Raw genomic sequence first — 23,971 nt, 5'->3', positions numbered from 1 at the left:
TTCATAAGATATGGGGTGGCCTTCTTGCACTAGTACTCCCCCAATGCCATAGTCGGATGCATTTGTGGAGATCTCAAAGGGTTTGGTGAAGTTGGGGACTTTCAAGACAGGGGCTTGACTCATGCATTTCTTCATTTGTTCAAAAGCATCCTATTGCTCACTACCCCATGTAAAAGTATTATCTTATTTGGTGAGGTGGGATAGGGGTGTGGTGATGAGGTTGTAATCCTTGATGAATCTTCTACAGAATGCTGTGAAGCTGAGGAACTCCTGCACTTCCCTTACAGTCTTTAGTACATGCCATTTTTGGACAGCTTCCACTTTCTTGGGATGCACTTTGATACCATCTGCTCCTACAATGAAGCCTATGAATTCTAACTCCCTTACTGCAAACTCACATTTTTTTGGTTTGGCATATAGCTTCTATTGCCATAGCTTCTCAAAAACTAAGCGTAAGTGTTGCTTGTATTCTTCTAAGGATTTGCTATAGACTAGTAGATCATCAATGTAGATAATCATAAATACGTCTATTTTGGGTCTAGAGACTCAACCCATGAGGCCACAAAATGTGTCTAGGCCATTGTTTAGCCTGAATACAAAGACTAACCATTCAAAACTACCATATCTAGTGCAAAAAGCTATTTTTGGGATATCTTCTTTTTCTTCTATGTGAATCTGGTGGTAGCTTGACCTAAGGTCTATGTGGCTAAAGTACTTAGCTCTATGTAGCCTATCTAAGAGGTCCTCCACTAGGGGTATGGGATATTTGTTTTGGATGGTGATTTTATTAAGGGCCCTATAATCTACACATAGTCTAAGCCCCCCATCCTTCTTCTTAACAAACAACACTGGGGCACAAAGGGGGATTTGCTGGGGCAGATGAAATCTTGTTCTTCTAACTCATGCAGTTGTCTCTTCAATTTCGTGAGTTCTGTGTAATTCATTCGATAAGGGGCTCTGGCCAATGGGGTGGATCCTGGAATGAGCTCGATTTTGTGATCCACATCTCTTCTAGGTGGGAGACCCTTGGGCAGTTCTGCTGACATTACATCTTTGAAATCCTCAAGTATTTCTGTCACTTCTGTGATACAGGTTTGGGGGTTGGGCTTCTTGGTGGTTTCCTGCTCAATGGGTCGAATCATACATAGATAGACCATGTCTCCTTGCTTAACAAATTTCTCCACTTGGTTGGCACTGCATGTCATGATACGTGATCTAATAGGGTTCACTTGACGGTGTTGCTTGGGTTGGCACCCCTAGTTGATTTGGACTTGACTTCACTATTTGGCAAGTAGATCCAGGCTTGTTCTCCTTCATTTGCACTTTGATTGGTGTTTTGCCTGGTAATTGCATTCTTTCACAATGTACTTTGACGCCTTCTCCTTGCATATCTAGCATCATCTCATTCACTCCCTTTCCAAACATTGCAATGACATATTTATCATAGAATTCCAAGCCTAGGATAACTTCAAAATCATCCATGGGGATTATTAAGAAGTTGAGCTTTGCTTTCCATTTTTCGGCTTCTACTTGTACTGCAAAGACCTGTTTCACTTCTTTGGCCTCTCCTTTTGTGAATGTTACTGTTAATCCTTCTAGGACCTTTGACAATTTCAATCCATGTTTGGCTATGCACTCCAATGTGATAAAGTTGTGAGTGGCCCTTGTGTCTACCATAATATCCTGATTCCCTTCGCTCACTCTGCCTTTGATATATAGGTGGCGAACTACTGCTACCCGGGCTGCCATGTAATGGGGTCGTGCATTGACTGTCCCCACCCTTGGGTGGTCCATGCTTTCATCACTTCTACTTGGGATTTCTTGGATGTGTGGCGTTTGTGATTCCTCTCCTCCACACGCACTAGTGGCGTTCACCCTCGACCCGCTTGATGAGACTGTGTCTTCCACAGGGCATCTGTTTTGATAGTGTGGTCCTCCACATTTGAAACATTTGATCAAAATAGATTGCACCATAACAATGAGCAACTAAATCCCATGGGGATGCCTTTATATTGCCTCTTGACAATCCCACTGAGTGTGATGAAGGTGTTGTTGATTATCCAAGTGTTCAGGTGCACACACTCATCAAGAGAGAGTAAAGGATTCTGATGTGATATTTTGTTTTTGTAGGTACCTTTATCATCTTTGTCGATTGAGAGAAAAATCTTATTTGTTCGTAACAAGGTTGATGGGACCTAAAATGGGCCGGCACTAGCTATAGCACTAACAGGACCTCATGCACACAACAAACAACCCCACCACACGGCCTCGCAAGCTAGGAGTGTCTGAGCCTCACTCTACACTAATTGATTCTACGTTTGTATTGAGTCATAGTCCAATGTTCACCATCTCTTCTCCTCAGAGGGAAATCCCATAACATATAGGCATAGTGCATCGTAGTACAAACATAAGGAAGCACCTCTCAGCCGATTTCTGCGGCCCCACTGTGACTCTCCTACACCTTGGGGATTGGCCCCAAGATGTGTCGCTTCAACATAAAGTACACATGATACAAGCTCCACTCTTTCATTTTGAATGTATTCCAGGAGATACCATGTGTCCTTACCAAATAATTACCACACAAAAAACTCGATCGACTAGCTTACGGATTAGGTCGTCTCTCACACTCTCAAGCATAGGTCATCATAACGAAAAACAGGTGCTATGCATCTAGTTCTTCATATTCCGATACCATGGTTGATATGCACATGCAAAAGTGGATGGTCCTAATGTGCTCAAACATAATTTGCAATAAGAAACATGTTGTGCACAACCAGGCTTTCCAATGCTCATTCACTAACTCGTTGTGACGATGTAAGGATAGCACCGAGACAACGCTCATGCTATTATCCTCTTAATTAAAATACAAAAAATTCTATATCATGATATGCATTAGCAAAATCAGCAATAATCAACACCCAAATCCTATCATTCAAACACCCCACCCCCTACGTTTAGGTATTGCTTCCGTTGCATAGGTGTAGGGGTTCATTTTGTCACGTTTTGATGTAGGAAAGGCGATAAATCACAAAATTTGACAAAAATATAGGGCAAACTGAGGCTAAACCTCATCCTCCACCACTACCATACATTCACAAACACTCATTGTATTTTTTTTTTAAATGAAGCGTATTTCTTTTTTTCTCTGTTTTTTCTTTTTTAACATTTAATTGACAATAATCACTATTATTTTCTAATTTTTTCATGCCAACCATTCCAGTATACTGAAATTCAATTTTATTTTCCATTTTTCCCCATAGAAACACATTTCACCCACTCCTTCCTAATTCCTCATTCAAGATGATGCGCATGAACAGCCCATAAAGGGGAGAGAGAGGGAGGAAAGAGAAAGACTAGATCTGGTTCTCTTCATCTGGGCAGCCATTGAACACACGAGAGATGGAAATGGAGAGTGTAGAGAAGCACAAGATCATTGCTGTAATCAGTTGGGGGGGGTTGTTCTTCAGCCCCCCATCTCTTTTTTTTTTCCATTGAGGGGAGTGTGGCGCCATTTTTCTACCACGTCCAGAAAAAACGGCCCCCGTCCCCCCCACGAAATCAATGTGGGGGGTGAGACCCCAAGGTTCACACCCCCCCTTATCCCTTAAGTCCTTTTTCACTTGATTTTGTTTTGGCCTTGACCTCTGGGCACTCCCATCTCGCATCCGGTGTCCGTTTTGCAAGCTAAAAAATTTTGCACACTCGTCTCAAAGTCCCCCACTGCCAAGCATCTCCCGAAGGCTCATCTGACATGTCAAAAAATTATGAAAATTCCCCAACCATTGCTTGGTGGGTCTTTAAAGCACTTTAGGGGCATGTCGCTTAAAATCGTACTGATTGCAACTACCGCCTTCGATGAACTCTATTTTTCCCTTGAAATTATGATTTTTTGGCTATTTTTAAGCACTTCTCGAGGTCAAAAATCACCGCTCAAAGGCCCATTTGATGATGATGCTAATGACCCAACCATAATGAGGCCAAATTTGCCATTATGCCAAATGTTTTCATAACATTTTTCAATATTAGTAGTTGAAAAGGCATTGAATATTGTGTTAGGTAGGTTAATGAAAACGTGTTGGCTTGAATCCACAATCCAAAAATCTTTGATATTGATTCCTATCCATAGTGCAACTTTCCTATTTAACTCTACACAAAGCCTCATTAGCTCTACTTTGTAGGAGGAGAGCAACATAGCAACAATTTTGGAACATTGAGAGTACATAGCGTGAGAGGCATTTCTGATCCGTATGAAGTCCCCTTTGTGAGCCTTATATATGCCCATCAAGAGGGGAATTCTTTATTGGTAGTCCCCTATTTCTAGGTGTAGGTAGTGAAGGGATGCTTGTTGCGTTTCCCCAATCATGTGTGCTTCCAAATCACAACCTTTAAAGTCGTTCCTGTTGAATATTTCCATTGCAAGGTCAATCCCTGGCTACTTGCAAAAGAATGAGGTGTTATTAAAGGCTTTGTCTATTCTAGCTATATAGAAATCCCTAATAAGTGAATTAGAGATATCCGTGGGATTGAATTTTGAACATGGATAGACCTAGTAGAAGCTACTACTATATTTAATTACTTGGTTATATAGCACGAGACTTTGTCTTGGTAACCATTATTCTCAATATGGAGATGGTGTGACAATTCTATAAAACCAATAAAAAGGGCATCATGAGCCTCCTTTATATTATAATTCCTGGAAGGGATATGATTCAATCCTTTGATCATGAGCCTAATACTTTCATCCGTACTAACATTTAAATCCAAAGTTCCCACATGAAGTGTGTTCTTGAAGTAGAACTTGCTTTTATATAGATGGTTGTTACATTCAAGTGTGAAGGTACCACAAAAGGTATCCATACGCTTATAGAGAGAATCACTAAGAGATGGAAAAGATTACCATCCAAGGATGAGGCTATCAAAGATGTTTTGTTTGGAGGTAGAGGTTGATTAAGTAGGTAGAAGAACTCTTTGAGCTATTCTTTAGCTTGGCCAGGTCTAATAACCCATTACAAAATGCGATGGGCATGCTCTTAAAATGAGACTTGACACAACTAATATCCTTACAGCCATGAAGCTAAATAATCATTCTCTACAACCATTAGTCAAACAACCATCGTTTAGTTGTTGAGATACAATCATCTAGTGAAACTCCTTTTCTTTTTAAATTATGAAAAGTATTCAAACTATTGTTTGAACCTTGGGTAGAAGTAGTAGTATTTCTAAACCCAAACTTTCTAGGTGTATATTGGCCTTGCAGTCTATGGCTACCTTTAGAAGGATTGTGTTTCTCTCTACATGGCTGTGGCTCTAACGGTACCTTGCAAACCATTATTGATCATAAGGTTCTTTGCTGTAGTCATGACCTTTTCTCAAAAATATGTGAACACCAAGGTTACTTTAACAGCATCCTAAGTGTTAATGGTAGCTAGCCATTTGAAAAATAATATCTTGAGAATAAGTGTTTTTGCTTGGAACACTATCGACATTGTGCATGACATGCCAAATAGCATGACCAAACCACAAATTTGAGTTATTCTTTCATTCAATCTTGTGACCAACTAAGTCACAATAACATTTTATGAATGGTTTGAGGTAGTTGAACACCTCACATATAAATTTGGAGTCGTGTTTACCTTCATTTGGTTTAGTGGACTTAGTGGAGACAGAGATGCCATGAGCAAAGTTACATTTGCCAACTTCCAACAATGCCATAGATAGAGGAGCATTCAGAATAGTAGTCCTAGAGAGTGATGAAGTCCCTTCATGTGCTAAGCAATAATAAAATTACGATATGTTGGAGACATCATTTTCTCCAGGCAAAGGCCACATTTCCACCGAAATAGGTGATGTGAGAGAGTGAAGACACCATATGCCTAAGGCTGCTATATGCAAGAGTGTAAGTATAATTCCAACAGTCTTGGCCGAATAAAGGCATCAATCTAGGATCCTTGGTCATAGCAATTCAACCATTTTGGAGTCTCCCAAGTGGTATTTAAAAACTATGCATCAACTTCAAAGAATTCATAAGGGATTAGTGCTTTCCTTAGGCTAGGGTCTATTAGAGAAGGTGTGGCCACTTCTACGAATTTCCTTAGCCTAGGATTTTCTTTCGTGAACATTACATTAGTATGGGAGAATAAATTGTGGATGATACCTTTGGAAGACTCCATCCATTGTTTTGAAGTTCCTTTCATCTTCCTTGATGAGTGTATCCAAATTGTCAACAGCCAGCAGTTTGATCTTTGCAATTGCATTCCCAATATTTGAGAGTGTGATATGATAAAACTTCCCCCGTTTAGCTCTAGACTAAGTTATGGTTAGATTAACCATGGGCTTGTATTTGCCCTTAGTTGTAGAGAGACCAGTGGGGGGGGGGGGGGGGGGCGGGGGTATATAGTTAGTTTTAGGGCATTTATTATGCAAGGATATAATTTTACATTGCATTGTTGGTTTAAATAGATTTAGGGAAATTAGGGGGTCCCAAGGAGAAGTTGGGGATGTGAGTAAGTTCCTAAATTCCAAAGTAAGCAATACATGAAGGCCTAGTTGACCAAGGGAGAAAAACAAGGGTTAATTTCCAATCCCACTTCAACATTATGTGCATGTACATTATGTTCAAGGGAGGAGGAGAGAACTAGTTAGGGGGAATTATTGTTGGGAGGGGGAGGGAAGGACTAATGTCATTGTTTTAAAATACGAGGACAAGCCCAAGAGAGCAAAGCAAATTGGTTTTGTATACTACCTAGAGTTGAAGGGGAAGAAAGACTAAGGGGAAGATAATATTGGCTAGCATAAAAAATTACATTGTAATGGCATTAGTACCCCAAAAAACTTCGAAGCTCCATATGGGGCGAGGGGCGAGGTGTGTGTGTGTGTGTGTGTGTGTGTGTGTGTGTGTGTGTGTGTGTGTGTGTGTGTGTGTGTGTGTGTGTGTGTGTGTGTGTGTGTGTGTGTGTGTGTGTGTGTGTGTGTGTGTGTGTGTGTGTGTGTGTGTGTGTGTGTGTGTGTGTGTGTGTGTGTGTGTGTGTGTGTGTGTGTGAGTGTGTGTGTGTGTGTGTACGCGCGCGCGTGTGTGCGCGCGCGTGTGAAGAGAATAAAAATAAAGATTATGTACCAACAATCCAGCATCACCTTATGTCAACTTTGTCTTCTCTTGTGCTAGTTTTGATGCTTAAGAAGGGAAAGAATCAAGCTCTATGAAAAAAGAAAAGTAAGAAAATGAAAATTTACAAAGTACTTGTTAAATAGGGGTAAAGTTCCCTCAAGAATAGGTAAGATCCCACTTAGGATGCCCTTAACGATAGACATTAGGCAAAAAAATTCCTTACTATAGCATGCCCTTACAAGAACTACTACAAACATAAGGCAAAATTTTCCCTTATGGAAACATTTCAATGACATGAAACTCAAACACATAAAGACATACATCCAAAAATGACTATAATTATAAGTTCAATTAGGACCTTCCATTTTATTATTTAAATCTTAACATATTTGACATATTGCAAGTAAACAAATAACACTCTAGAGAACAAGTCACTATCACATGCATTTGAAAACCCAAACAACATATATTGTCGAATGTGCATTAGTGTATAAGATCACTTCAAGAGGAGCAATTGGATAGAAGCATGCAACATGGACTATATGCTTGCTTCGTTTAATCCTTTGATGTCCATGTTATGTGAAGTGCTTTGGAGAAGAAGACCCTATGGAGAGAGGTGGCAAATTGAAAGTATCCAAGTTGTTAGAAGATGAGGAGACGGAGCCAACTCATATGCACCATGGTTACAAAAGTCAAAGCTTTAATGCACAAGTTATTTTGCAAACCATGGTAGTTGCTTCCATAGAGACACTCACTTGCTTCATTTGCAAAAGGGTTCACAAAACATCCATGAGTATTCTTAGGTACTTCAATTTTGTTTCATCTGTCTTATTTTTGTATTCTATGGGCAAGCTTCTATCTAACGATGAACTCGCGATGCAATTTAATGCTAATCTAGCTCATTATGATGTGTATTCTATGGGGAGGTTTCACTCTAATGATGAGCTCTTGGTGCAATTTGATCATAATCTAGCTCATTGCAACATTTTATTTTAAGCTAGTTGGAGTTTTTATCAAGTTCTCATTGTCTCTGAGAGGTTGGATGTTGTCATGCCCAATTGGTTACACAATTAACCTAGAACATTTTTTGCCCTAGTCTACCAAAATCACTCCGAATGAGGTCCTCTTGTCCAAATGTTTGGTTTGGGTGTCATTTACTAATATGCATGTCTTATTTGAGGCCAATGTCAAAGAACTTGCGAAAACCATGGGCAAGGTTCTCTATGCACCCCCTATGTCTACTAACCCTAGAGAAAAGAGACATACATGCATAGTATGGAATCACAAGTTCAAAGCCTTCAAAATTTTTGAACTTGATTATGTTAAGGTGCTTGATGTGGTGTGCAGAATCAAGTTCTCTTAAATTCCCCAATCATTTGTACGCTTGTCCATGAGAATAGCCATTTTGTATATGAATGCCTTGAGAAACTCCAAAAGGAAGGTAATGATAAGGTTATGAAAGGAAAAAAGGTCAAAGGTGATAATATGGCTAAATCTATAGGTGACAAGGCCAACAACATAGTTTAAACTAATTTTGTTGCAAGGAAATGCAAGATCAATATGATCACATTGTGTAGCATAAGGCTAGGAGCAATTTAAGAAGGGAAAAAGAGAAAACAAATTCTTATGTTGAGTAAAACAATAAAAATTTTCTCACATCGATAATCACACAAAGTATGAGTGGTGACCAAAAAGTTGGTTGGATTTCACTCAAAGAATTGGCAAGAAAGGTGCAAGCCTTCATTGACCTATATGCCCCTACGGTTGGCACAAGAGAGGAAATCCTACATATGGACATAGGATCAAGGAAATGCACAATTATCAATGAACATTTTGACGAGATGGATGCTCTCTAATTGTGGTTCAAGTTATCCTAAAGAGTTACCACTACTTTCTCTCTACCCCCACATTGTTCTCTCGAGCATGCAAAGAGATGGATCTAGCTCAATGATCAATTGAATGGAACAGGACTACTAATGTATGTGATAGATCACATGGATATGGCTACATGTCCAAGGAGAAGGAAAGTTGGGAAGAACGAAATGGTTACATAAGTGCTGTGCATAAGGGTTGTGGAGATTTTTGAATTATAACACGTGATGGACCAATTAGTACAAGGGGAAGTGCTAAAGGACCTTGCATCTAGCATGACATTTGGTGCTGGAAATATATGGTTTTTCAACATGTAAGCAAATAATTCTATGGCACTTTTTGATAGTATGGGGCACTGTCATCTTGTTGGACACACTAGAACTTTCTCACAAGTAACCATGTTCTTTACACTTTGCACCATCCTGCAGACTATGCAAATGACAAGAACTAATTTATTGCCCCTGCTTTAGATCCAAATTTAATGGGGCACAAACCATACAATACCCTACAATAACATACATGATTTAGCTTCACCCTACAATGACATACGCAATTTGGCTTTCCAAATCATGTCACTATCATTTTGGATGCATTGCATACGTCCATATCCCAAATGAAAAGAGGAAGAAGTTGGATCCTATGGCACACAAGAGTGTGTTCATCGATTATGCTCAAAAGTGGAAGGCCTACAAATGTTTTAATTTGTTTACATGGGAAACACTATTCAGTAGAGATGTCATCTTTGATGAAATGGCTTCTTGGTATGCATCATCTACTGCTATCCCTATTGATTTGCCTTCACAACATGGTTTTATTTTTGTTCCACAATAGAGTACTACTTTGTCTAGGCCTACAGGTGATGTATCTCCTAGTGTATCTCCTTGGACTGGTAGATTGTGTAGTTATGTGTCACCATCCACTAACAACACTATGTTAGTGAGGGGGAGAAATGATGTAGAAAGTAGAGGAAAAGAAAATGTTTTTGATTATGCTTCTGGCATGATGACTTTTGGATATGATTTGGTTGATAGCTTGGACAATGAGCTTGGAATTCTATTTGTGTATACTCTTGGTGTCAAGTAGAGTAGATATGTTTCACCTCATGAAAGAGGGAAATCAAGTAGTGCACCGCAATGGAAACACTTGCAAAGGGTGAGGTACCCAAGTGATTGACTTACATACATTGGATATTCTACGAAGCATTATGCGCACATGACTAAGATCATGGAGTACAAAGAATCTACTATGTTTGGGGAAGTTGTCTTAGATAAAAACTAGTGCAAAGCAATGGATGAGAAAATAACTACATTGGCTGAAATATCGGACTTGGGAATTGGTTGCATTGCCTAAAGGCAAAAAGACTATTGGTTGTAAATGGGTATATAAAGTTAAATGCAAGTCTAATGGCATCATTGAAATATACAAGGCCAAGTTGGTAGCAAAAGGGTATACTCAACAGTATGGCTTAAACTATGAAGAAACTTTCACCCCTATTGCCAATATGACAACTTTCAGAATTGTGATTGCTTTGGCTACAGTAAAGGGTTGGAAATTATAGCAAATGGATGTGAAGAATGCATTCTTGAATGGTGATCTAGAAGAAGAAGTATTTATAGTATCTAGATTATGTCTACGAGCTGAAAAAGGTTCTCTATGGGCTGAAATAGGCTCCAAGAGCTTGGCATGCATGCATTAGTAGTCACTTGCAGAGTCTTAGCTTTAAATTGAGTGGTTTATCATAGTTTATTTACCACAATGACAGATGCCAGTTTGGTTATGCTAGTCATCTATGTAGATAATCTCATTATTACAGGTGATGAGGACATTGGAATACAAGATGTGATGACTATGCTAAAAAATGGATTTGACATGAAAGATTTGGGTAAACTAAAGTTCTTTTTGGGCATTGAAGTGGTAAATTCAGCCAATGGACTTTGGCTAATGTAGAAACAATATGCATTAGATATGATGAAGAAGTATGGCATGACAAATCGTAAAACACTTGAGACTCCATTGGATCAAAATATCAAATTGGATGCAGACACAGGAGAGCTAAAATTATAGATGTTACCATGTATAGGAAAATGGTGGGAAGTTTGATATATTTGACCATCACTAGGCCTGATCTTAGCTATGCAATTGGGCTTATATAGTCAGTTTATGTAGAAGCCCATGAAACCCCATTTGGATGCAGTGAGAAGGATCATGCGTTATGTCAAGGCTAGACACTCTTTTATGAGAGAGACAAGGATCTAACGCTCATGGGACACATTGATGTAGATTTGGCAAGATGTCCTTATGATAGACAGTCTACTAGTGGCTATGCATTCAGCCTTGGCAGTGGGATGATTAGCTACAATAGCAAGAAGTAATTGATAGTTGCACTATATAGTATCGAGGCACATTACAGAGGTGCCACATTATCAACTTGTGAGATTACTTGGTTGCTAAAGTTGATGGTTGATTTGGATATGCAAGTAGAGGCTCTAGTGACATTGTACACTATCACTTCATACATGAGATGGTACTTGCAAGAAAGCTGGATCTCTTGCATGTCAAGATAGATGATCAAGTAGCTGATATCTATGCCAAGTCACTAGGTAAAGATAAGTTTAGTCATTTCAGATAGCTACTTGGAGAACTGTATCTTTCTTGAGCTTGAGGGGGAGTGTTGAGAGAGTCAAGCTCATCTACTACTATCTTATCCTTGACATGACAACTATGTTGCTTAGCTTGCAACCAGCATGTGTGTGTCTTAAATAAGTCGGGTACACTTGACTTAACTCTAGTTAGTCATGGTTAGTTACTATGGTCAATCAGACCTAGTTTGATGTAAGTATTGTGTATTTTTCTCAGTTAGAGAATAATGAAGAAAGATAAAAGTACATTGTTATCTGTTAACTTCATGTCTATTCTACACTTTCTCTCCTGTGTTTGAACAGAAGCAAAGAGAGGAGAAAATGGTCTTCACTTTGAGGCTTCATGATGGTTTGATTGATAGGACCACCTACCGAAGGAAGACCAAATACTCTTCACATTTGAATAATCAAACATCTCTAGACCTACAAACACACAAAGAACTCCTACATTTTGGGGTCTGGCTAATTGAGTGAGGGAAAATCAACTATACCTTGTAAAAGAAAAGTTGTAGATGCCTCAAATGCTTCAAAGACACAAGGTAGAAATTTTGGGTTCTTTGCATCGAGTTTGCTCGAAACAACAAGTTGAGTTTAGCCTTCTTTTCATAGAACCTTTAAGTCCTCACTTTGGTGATCATACAATGTGAGAGTGTGCAACGAAGGGAAAACATAAACATGGAGACGAAGGGAAGAGAAAGAGAGCAAATGAAAGAAGAGAATGGAAGGACATAATTTGCATTGAACTATAAATGAAAGCTAAATGCGTGACTACATAGTTTAGGGGAGATTTTCTCCTTCCATTTTCTTCTTTCGTTGCAATCTTCTCTTCCCTTTTCTCTCCATGTTCATGTTTCCTCTTCTATTGCACACTTCCTCTTTGTATTCAACTTTCATTGAAACTTCAATGCAAATTTCCTCCTTCCATTGTCTTCTTTCATCATAGTATTTCTATTCCCTTCTCTCTATGTGCTCATGTCTTCTCTTTCATTGTGCTCTCTCACAACAGTTGTCTCTTTCCATGAGTCAAAATGGTTCCTCCATGGATTGCAAAAACCAACCCAATGTACAACCAATGCTATGTTTTGACCATTTTGATGCCATTATTTTACCAAATTACACCTGACATTGATCAAATTTAGTAGTGTGTTGAAGGTTTGCAATAGGAAAATCAACAACAACTTCATGATAGTGAAAAACTTGATTTTCAACCAATTCATTAAGTTTTGCTTATGAGACTGAGACCATGGCAGCTAATGATCCTTCCAAACTCTCCCTTTAGTGAAGAAGTTAGTGAGGCTTAGTATCGAGCAGCTTGTGTTGAGCTAAAAAAAGCATTCTAAACTAATCAACTCTTTAAAATGGTCCCTAAACATGTTGATTACCAAACTTTCATTTTTTTTAAATGCGTTCTTAGAGAGTCATTGTGCCCCATAAGCCAAACCCTAGTTGGGAGCTGAGATTGATGAATAAAAGTATTGAAAATGCAAAAATGGCCTATTGCAGATGCAAATGCAAAATTAGGGCAAAGTTGAAAAGTTCTCCAAATGATGAGCAATGCAAGCTATAGGGACAAAAATGCAACAATCCACTAGGTCCTAGTGATGAGAGTAGCATAACACTTGAATAGGGGCCACGAGAGTTGAATAAAGGGCTAGAATGATGCTGACAAAACAATAGTTAGAACCAAATGTAGGTGTAGGAAACCTTTGGATGATCACAACCCCAATTGGAGATGATGAGAGGAATGAGTGGAAAAATAGTATTATAAACTGAATTAACTCTTTAGACAATCCCAAAACATGTAAATTACCAAGCTTTCACTACAAGAAATGTGATCCTAAGAGAGTGTCAATGTCCCATAAACCAAACCCTAATTTGGGAGGGCCCATCCATCTATAAATTGGCAATTTTCCCACCACTTAGCTATCAAGAGAACCGTATGCTCTAATGCAATGTTGAGAGATGGGAGGGTTTGCAGGGAGAAACATAGAGTGCACATCAAACATTGAGACAAAGAAACTTAGAATGAAAAGGCATAGCCACCAAGTCATGGTTGAAACATCCAAGGCCCCAGCTAAGTTAGAACATGTAGATCATGGGTATCAATAGGTGAGATGACAGCTCTATGTCAACAATTCCATTTGAGAGAAGATGAATAATGCAAAGGCTTTTGCCCCAGGTATGCACCATAAAGGGGTGTAGACAACTGTGGATAAGTTGGTACCAGTAGATGGAGGACTTGAAACCTAAAACTACTCAAATTAGTACAAAAATCCAAAAGGTATGAGAGTGCACAACAAAAGAGAATCACCAACACAAAGAAGAATAGAAGAACAGAGGGTTTAGATGCATGGACTACCTACTATGTTTGATAGAGTAGATGAGTAGCTGGATAAGATTATGTGAGTTAGATGGATGTGGCTTGTATCAAGCCTTGTAATGCCAAAACTCATGGCTCTAAACAAACAAGTTAAACTAAAAGTTGTTGGGAGTTCAATCTTTCAAAGGTGAGAAGGAGAAAAATATGAGGAAGAGAAGTCTAAGTCCATCCAAGCAAGCTTGAATGCATTTGTTCCTTCCCCCATGCATGATGCCAGGAGGCATATTCCACGGTGGATTTCGTGAGGTTTTTATTCTACAATAGATTCCGTGAGGTTTTACGATGGATTCCGTAAAACTATATGTATTTGTCGAGGCTTGTACACAAGGTGGATTCCTTGTGCGAGAAGTTGATGGGGATGCATGTACTTTTTGGGCGTCTAATTAATTTAATGTGCACGTGGGTGATTCCACAACGGGTGACTCCGCAAAACACATATTTAAATTAATAGACATTTACGAGTTTAGAGTGCACTCATATTAAATTAAGGTTAGGACAGAGTTCCAACCTATTTATTTATTTTGTAGCTGAAGATTGCTAGGTATTCACCTTTGTTAATTTTTTTTAATTTTTTTTTTAACAATTGTGAATGCTTCAATTGATGTGTAGAGCAGGCAGTGGTGGCGTTGGGAAGCATCGTGCAATGGCGTGTATTTAGATTACCTAAAAGAAATCATCATTTTTAATGGGCGCACGTCTTATCATTAAAGGCGTAGTGCTAATATTTATTTAGGTGCACTTATTTATTGAAGCACTTGATAAATATTTATTATTTTGTATGCGCATAGGTGCTTGGTTTAAATATTTCATTATTGGACATTGTATTTGGGCACATCCTGCGACTTTTGGGCCGCTCAACTGCTTTATTCTTTATTTGGGCAAAAGCATACACAAAAGCCAAAGCATGCTAATTGTAAATTGGGCTATTTTTTAGCTTGGAGATTAATAATTTTATAAATGCATGTCTTGTGGAGCACTCACACAAGGCACGTGGGAAGATTGTACCGAATTTGTCTTTTTGTCTCATGTCATGCAAACCTTTCTTCTTGCTTTATGAGTTTTAGTAGAGTTCTTTGTTCTTGGGGACCTTTCAGCACTCACTACACACGCATTCAGCATCTGATTTGCATATCAGTGATATCAAAGTGGAGCTGAGATCAAGGGCTTCCAATCGCTTACCATCTCACGCAAAGGCGAAGCTCTTGGAACAAACGGGCTCTACAAGCAGTCTCGTGACGAACGGTAAATACCAGGGTATTCCTGGCAGTGATGAAGAATCCCTTGATGTGTTGTCAAATTGCAAAGGATCACTCTCATGCGATGGAGGACCACTTCGGAAGCTCCTTTGCAAGACGTTTTCTTCTCAGGGAAACAAATAAGAGATTTTCAATTAGTTTGAGCTTATAAGCTCTAAAGCTTAAGAAAGAGCTAAAGCTCATCAAATTTCAGCAAGGCTTCAAGATGTACTCATCGCAATCGACGTTGACAAATAGCTGCCGTCGTCCTGTGCGCTACCAAAATATTAGTTGAAGATTTTCTTTAAAAGCTTAAAGTTAAGCTTTATTAAAGCTTAAAGACTTTGCTCTTAAATCTCCTCCATAGAAGTTGTTCACACCAAATCAATCTTGAACTTATTTTGAATCTTCAGCAAGCCTTTGTTCACACTTGCAATTTGACAAAGTCAATTTTCAGCAAGCAGGCTGTCATACACAGTCTACACGGAAGAAATATTTGTTGGAAGAAGTCCATCATCAATTATCGTACCCACAAAAGAAGTAAAATTGCAAAAAACCATAGTTAAAAATAATAATAATCCTTGTAAACCCAAATTTAAGCTACACTCATCCCTCTAGTAAGATTTCGAGTGTGTGAGGTTGTTTGAGATTTTGTAGGATGTCCAATCAAAACATGGAAGATTTTATGGCCAAAGGTGCTTTGCTGGAACCAACCATGGAGCAAAATTTGGACCTAATTATGATGCAACTTCAAGAGGAACGAAGAGCACGTCAAACTTTGCAAGTGCAATTGGCTACTCTTCAATGATCCACATGTCGATCAAAATGGAATGCAACCCAAATATGTTATTCGACGTACGATTAACATGACACTCGAAGCACAATCTCTCATCAAGAAAGAAGAAAAGATAAGTAAAAGAAATTTCAAATTTCGTACTTTTAATGGGCAACATGATGGAAAAATTATTCTCGCTTTTATCAGTCAGTTTGATGATTATTTCCATGAAGAGTAGTATGCTGAAAAATATAAACTCAAATGTGTCACTTTTTGTAGAATTTTCTTCCACCTCAATTCCATGAAAAAGCAGTCAAACAATGGGATCTTCTACAACAAAGAGATCGTGAATCCATCCCACAATACACTAAGTGTTTCTGGAGTGCCTTACTTCAACTTTGAATGCTTGAAGATGTTCTTGAGGTGATCCACAAGCGCAAGTATATGTTCAGTTTGCTTGGTCACTTTTATGCGAAAGTGAACATGTTCAAGCCAAAGACTTTGGAGGATATGATTTCTTAGCCCATGATGCTGAAAACAAAATTTGTGGATGAGAAAAGTGACCACAACAATTTCCAACTAATAGTAACTTTGGTACAAAGCAATTCAATTTTAACTTTCGAAGATTCAATCAAAATCGCTTTGTTCCTTCTTTTTTTCGTAAACCTTGGACTCAATCTCCTTCTTTACCATCAAACACAAATTCAAATCCTAAGCCATCTCTCCAACCAAATCCCAACATACCTAAATTTCCAGCCCTTATTACCAATAATGTTTCCAAAGCAAAGTCTATAGTTTGCTGCAAATGTAAATGACCTAGACACTTAGCATTAAACTGTCAATCTAAGAAGCCAACTATTCAAATCAATTACTTGGGAGTAATTGAAGACAAAGACCATGAAGAAATGGGAGATTTCATGGAAAATGATGATGATATCGGTATTGCTTCATATATTTTACTAGGTATGCCAAATCCTCATTCATTATTAACGATGAAATATCTTGTGCATGGTCACGAAAAGACTATTTTACATGATGATGGGAGCACACATGATTTTATTTCTGTGAAGTTGCTCAAAGAATTGAACTTACCTAATGTACCAACTCATTATTACATAAAGGCTGCATTCTTAGGCATTAGATACAATGGTACACAAGAAGTTCATGATTTAGAAATTGGCGATTATGTTGAGCGCAGAAATTTCTTGGTTGTGCCTTTGCAAGCTGGTGATATTATTTTAGGAATGCCTTGGCGTCATAAATATAATCCTGACATAGATTATTCCGCACATTCCATGAAAATTCATTCTAACGAAAAACAAATCACATTACATGGAACGCACACCTTTGATAAATTTCCCTTGCTTAGTTACACACAAGCTAAACGTGCATTGAGAAAAGATAGCAAATCATACTTAGTATGGGTGAATGAAATTTAAGCTAAGGAAAATCAGATGCATCCTAGGCACGCACAATTTCTTTCACAATTTAAAAATTGTTTTGCTGCTGATTTATCCCCTAGTTTATCACCTACACATATTTAAGACCATAAAATAGACTTAATCCCAGGTTCTCAACCACCATGTAAGGCACCTTATAGACACAATCGGATCCAGCAGAAAGAAATGCAAGCACAAGTTGAAGAACTATTGAACCAAGGATACATTAGGCCCAGTAGTTCTCCTTTTGCTGCACATGTCCTATTAGTTAAGAATAAAAATAATACCTATAGGATGTACATTGGCTATCATGCCCTAAATAAGATCGCTATTAAGAATAGATATTCGATCCCTAGGATAGACGACCTCATGGATAAACTACAAGGAGCCACTATTTTTAGCAAGATAGATCTCAAATCTGGATATCATCAAGTACAATTGGATACACCTGACATTTTTAAAACTGCATTTAAAACTCAATTTGGTCATTATGAATTTCTTGTTATACCTTTTGGTTTGACCAATGCACCAGTTACATTCAGATGTATGATGAATCATATATTTTTTAAGTTTCAGCATTGTGTAATTATTTTCTTTAATGACAGATTGGTTTTCAGTAAGAATGAGAATGAGCATTATGAACATTTATCTTTGGTTTTCAAATTGTTGAAAGAAAATCAATTATATGCTAACCTTGACAAGAGTGAATTTTTCCAAACCCAAATTGAATACTTAGGTTATATTGTTTCTTTTGATGGTATTCAAGTTGATCCTAAAAAGATAGAAGTAATTCTGAATTGGCTAATTCCTAAAAATGTGCATGAGTTACGTTCTTTCTTAGGTCTTGCTAGCTTTTATAAAAAAATTGTGAGAAATTTTTCATTGATTGCATTGCCTTGACAAAACTATTAAAGAAAGGTGTTGTATATCATTGGTCTGATAACCAACAAAAGCCTTTTGATTTATTAAAACATGCTTTAACACATACACCTATTTTGCAATTACCTGACTTTAATTGATCATTCTTTCTAGTAGTCACTGATGTTAGTAGATCATGAATAGGAGTTGTCCTTATGCGAGATTCACATCCCATAGCCTATTCTAGTTGCAAACTTAAACCTTCTGAACTGAAATATTCTACCTTTAATAAGGCATTGTTAGTTGTAGTTCAAGCCTTACATAAACGGAAACACTATCTAATGGAATCTGAATTCATGATCAAAACTGACCAACAAAGTATCAAACATCTCCTTAGTCAGCCACAAATCTCTGATTGTCATATTAAATGGGCTGCTTTTATTTAAAGTTTCCATCCACTTATCCAATATCAACCCAGAAAAGAGAATGTTGTTGCCAATGCATTGAGTAGAAGACCAAGTATCCATAATATTTCTATTTTATCTTTTGATTCCCTTATCCCTATGAAAGATACTTATGACCATGATCCCAAATTTCAAGCTGATTGGAATAAATTAGTTGCTAATAACTAGATTATAATTGATTCTTTGTCTTATTTTGATGGATTTATGTTTTATGAGAAAAGATTGTGTGTCACTGTTCCATTTAGATCATTTGTGTTGGATGAAATTCATTGTTCCCCATATCAAGGCCATAGAGGTATTATTTCTACTTTAAGAACATTCGTTGAAGATTTTTATTGGCTACAAATAGAATTTGATGTTTCTAATTTTGTTTCTGAATGTTTAATTTGTCAACAAGTCAAGCGACACCATTGTAAGCAATATGGTTTGTTAATGGCTTTACCAAATCCTAAACGACCATGAGAACATATTTCAATGGATTTTATAACTGGTTTGCCTAACACCCAAGCTAATCATGATATGATTTGGACTATAGTAGATCGATTTAGCAAACAAACATATTTCCTACCATGTAAGAAAACATTAACTGCATCTCAAGCTGCACAATTGTTTTTTAAGACTGTTTTCACTAACCATGGTTTGCTCAAAGTTATTATTATTTATCGTGATTCTAGATTCTGTAACAATTTTTGGACTACTTTGTTTGCTAATTTAGGTACTAAGATTGATTTGTTCTCTGCATTTCATTCTGAAACCAATGGGCAAATAGAAGCTACTAACAATACAATTTTAGATCTTTTGCATGCATACACAATTTTAAAACCACAGACATGGGATACACACTTGCATCTACTTCAATTTGCATACAATAATACACCACACACAACTACACAAAAAGCACATTTTGAAATCATTTATGGACATAGATTGCCTACACTTGTTACATGATTGTCAAACAAAGTTAAAGCTGCGATGATATTGCCAATATGCATGCTACTATTTTTGTTGAAGTTAAAGACATGATTGCGAAAGCCCAGCAATCATACACTAGACAAGCTAACAAGAAAAGAAAAGCTACGAGTTTCAATGTTCATAATTATGTTTGGTTACGGATTGAAAAGAGAAGATTGCAAAGTATTGAGAAACACCCTGTTGTTAACTTAGCACCTAGATTTTATGGACCTTTGAAAATGATTCACAAAATCAATGACAATGCATTTAAATTAGAATTACCCCAACACTGAAAAACTCATAATACTTTTTAGAGGGGAAAAATAAGGGAAAAGAGCCCCTTTTCCCACATGGGAAAATGTTAGAGACTTCTTAGGCATGCGTTGATGGATGTCGAGGATTAGTTTCGCTTGTGAAAAGGAAAAATGTGAAATTAGAGGGGTATTTTGGGAAGCAAAAGAACCTAGGGACATTTTGGTAAATGTCCGCAACATGTACTGCTTCTATAACATTGGGCGGCCACACGGGGCGACCGACTGGTGGGCGGGCGGCCGGATCTAAAAGCAATATAGGCTGTGATTAAATTAGGGTTTCGGACATGCAGCTGGGTCTATTCTCGTGACGTCTGTTCTCCGCCCCCCTCTCTGGGTTTCGCGCGCGAATCCATCTCTGGGAGTCCAGTGTGAGTAGAAATGGTGAGAGTCTGCCCGATCCTCTCTCTGTGCCATCTCTACTATCGCGGCGGACGTCTGTCTTATCGTCATAGTCGTTCTTAACCCTCGACTCCTGTGCAGGCTCCCAAGAAGGAGAAAGCCTCCTCTGCCCCTGCGAAGCCGGCCAAGAGTGGAGGTGGCGGCAAGCAGAAGAAAAAGGTATGGATATGGTTTCCCGTCTCTTGCGTTCCTTGTTGGTTTACTTTAACGAGATGTCTTTGCTCGGGTCCTGCAATCAATCGGCATTACAAGAACTCTATTAAACGCAGCATTATCACAGTAGCACCATAACCACCTAGTCAGATAATGCCTTTTTTTGCAAGTCAGTCGAGCCCCTGTTTCGGTTGAGGAAGCCGGATGTTGCATTTTTCAAAACCCTAATATGCAGAAAGCATCGTTACCTAGAATGGGTGGGTGGGGCAGTGTCTGTTAGATAAGCATGGCAGATTTAGGCGGACGGACGATACGTTTCCAAGTACCTTACACAATAGGTATTTGACTTCTTCCTGTGTCCAGAAATGGGGCTCTTTTCCCTTTATTTTTCCAGATTGTTCAGCATCGCGAGCTTCTACTTGGGAGGCTAGGTGTGGGTGGGGGCAGGGTTTACCGGCCTGGGCTTTCCCTGTAGTGTTCAACATCTTGGGCTTCTACTCAGGAGGGACCTCTGCGGAGGCTATCAGCTCCCTGTGTCCAGCCACACCTAGCTAGGTATGTTGTTACTCCCTTGCAAAAGCGCATGATACTGTTGCAATTCACAGAGTGTTATCTATTGTCCATATTTGTGTAAAAATTCTTGTGCTAGACCTAGGAACCATGAGGGAATAGACTTAGGCAGACACAACTTCCTCTACTGAACACTCTTGTGTCAATGTTAAGATAAAAGTATGGGATATGTGTCCTCTCTCTCTCTCTCTCCCCCCCTCCCCCCTTGCCATATTGATCCTGTTTACAGTTATTTCTGTCCTATGTGCCAACAATCAACATCACAAACAGTTTGACAAATCCAGCATGGACCCCAGACCCTTGCATGCTAAATAGATAAGGTGGGCTTTGTAATTATTCTGGGTAAGTGCAGCTGTTACGAAGGCGTTGGATGCAGTATTGTGCTCCTACTGGGCTCTTTATGTAGATGTTACTACAAATATCTTAATTCTCAACTGTGCACTAGCAACATTGCTGACTACCGGAATTTGTAGAAATGGAGCAAGGGAAAGCAGAAGGAGAAGGTCAACAACATGGTTCTATTTGACCAGGCTACCTATGATAAGCTTCTTTCTGAGGTGCCCAAGTACAAGCTGATCACCCCCTCAGTCTTATCTGATCGACTGCGGGTATGTTGTTGCATCATTAACTGGTATAGCTAAACATTTATAATGGCAAGGTTATGCCTCATTCATGCGTGACTGTTCTACAGATTAATGGATCGCTTGCTCGCAAGGCAATTAGAGAGTTGATGGTCCGGGGTACAATTAGACTGGTTGCTGGACATGCCAATCAGCAAATCTACACACGTGCAACCAACACATGATTTAGGCTAGCTTCTAAACAATTGCCAGTTTTGCAGCTAATTGATTGTAGTGATCCTGATGCAACGAAATGGTTGTAATGGTCAAGGATTTGCTCAGCTTTCCATTTTGTGCTAGAGCAACTGAGATTGAATCTTCAAATGAGAGTGCTATTCTGCCCAATCCCTTCTACATGGGTAGCTTGCATATTAGTTCATTGATGGAGGAATTAATATCAACCAATGGAATTTGAATTAATTTTACTCACTAGCTATATGCACAGGTGACACATGATTTAGGCTTTCTAAATAATTGTTAGTTTTATGGCGAATACGTTGTAGTTATCCTGCTGGAATTAAATTGTTGTATATTGAGGATGTACTCTACTTCTCATCTGTGCTAGAGCATCCGAGTGATGGGATTTTTTGAAAGAGTACTAAACTGCTCAATGTGTCATCTTGAACTCTGTTTTTTAGCAGCTTCCATGTTAGCTAACTGATGGTGGAATTGGTATTGATGCTTTCATTTCCTATGGAAAGCAGCATTTTTGTTAGACTGATCATATTCTGTCAATGTTGTTCCACTATTATTGAGCTGACTATGGAAGGAAGCTGATATCTTTGACTCATGATTTTAATCCTTGTTTGCATCCTACATTCATACCACCTTTCAAATTCTGCTGTTTTTAAGTTCATCATTACTGCATTGAAATTTTGAAAGGGTGTGGAAATAGTTGAAAAAGTTCTTGTAGGATGCTTACTGGCATTTTGTAATTCAAGGTACTTATATAATACCTTGTCGGATCATATGGGGTAGATGGTCAATGCTACTGGTTAATCTTAAATAGTTGCAAGTATAGTGTAGTTTTGTGCATCTGCTAGACCCTGTCCAGGTGTATTTAAATAATATGATGCAGTGTGCAGGAACATATAATTCCTAGTCTCTTATGTTCTTATCAGGACTCCTCTGTAATTGTTTTGTATTAGGCGGCTTGTTTAGTGGGTAGGAATCTGCAATGCCACTAAAATGTAGTGAGCAGGAAACATATAATTCAAATTTGTTGACGCTTAATAGCGTTTGTCACAAGGCCTCATTGATGATATTGAATGGTGTACATCGTACAACATGGGTTTTGAGTGTGTGTGACTTAGCTGTGGACCAAGTGCATGAATTTATCTCCTTATGTGTCCACTGGGGCCATGAGGTTGCTAATGAGCATGCTTGTGCTATGCTTGCTGCAATGTAATCCTCTATTACTAGCAGCGATTTTTGGTGGCTTGAAGGTCATAATGGCATGCATGGTGGCCATGTGCTCTGAATACACGTCTCTGGCTGTGGCCTAGTACTGGATTGTTGATCATCCATTGTCTTGTTTGTATCATAGCCAAGTCTTGAATTTTATTAGGTGGTAAAACAATACTTTTATGTGCTGCTGTCAGTAGGGATCCTTGAGGGGCCTATGAAAGACTTTGGCTTTTGCTTATCACAAACAGTTTGGAACAATCAATTCTTTTTTTAGGAAGGACAAATGCTTTGGTTTTCATACAGGCAATTTTCTTATTTGGAATCATAGGCCGGTTGTGAATGTAATTGTCAAATTGAAGATTTGTTCAGTTTCCTTTGTAGGGCATGTGCATTGCATATGCCATTTTGAATGAATAGTGAATTCAGAGAACTTTTGATGTCCTCAGTATTGCATGTTGCACTGAGTTGGATTGGCATATATTAAAGACAGTTGCAGAACTTGTGTGAGCTTTGCGGATTACATACATAGACACTTGCCACTGATTCAGTTGAGTCTGTTCCAAGGATGTGATACTAGTAGTGTGTGCAAAATGTACTGAGTTTGATGAGTCAGTTTGAAGAATGTATCGTTTTTCAATGCTGGCTTTCAATGTACTACTGTCTCAGGTTGTGCCAGACTGTTGGATGGCAGCTTCTCTCTTTGGACCTGTTGTAATGTGGCTTTAGCTGCTATGTGACTCTATTTTTCCATTTTGTTTTTCATCCTTTTAATTCCTCTTTATTCTCTTAT

The 23,971-nt window shown here is 38.5% G+C and overlaps 1 protein-coding gene across 1 annotated transcript; it reads left to right on the top strand.

The window, feature by feature from the left end:
• Positions 1 to 20,302: 20,302 nt before the first annotated feature.
• Positions 20,303 to 22,331, top strand: LOC148031571 (small ribosomal subunit protein eS25-like). The gene is made up of 4 exons (XM_087685127.1): positions 20,303 to 20,413; positions 20,513 to 20,590; positions 21,628 to 21,762; positions 21,846 to 22,331. The coding sequence occupies exons 1-4, from the start codon at positions 20,411 to 20,413 to the stop codon at positions 21,957 to 21,959; spliced, it is 330 nt and encodes a 109-aa protein (XP_087541253.1). The 5' UTR covers positions 20,303 to 20,410; the 3' UTR covers positions 21,960 to 22,331.
• The last annotated feature ends 1,640 nt before the right edge of the window (positions 22,332 to 23,971 follow it).

The sequence above is a fragment of the Lygodium microphyllum genome, chromosome 9, assembly GCF_053477565.2.
Source record: "Lygodium microphyllum isolate KBCC chromosome 9, Lygodium_microphyllum_v1.1.10, whole genome shotgun sequence".
Lineage (NCBI taxonomy): Eukaryota > Viridiplantae > Streptophyta > Polypodiopsida > Schizaeales > Lygodiaceae > Lygodium > Lygodium microphyllum.
The sequence above is the reverse complement of the archived record's forward strand: the minus strand, read 5'-3'. Positions and strand labels throughout refer to the sequence as shown.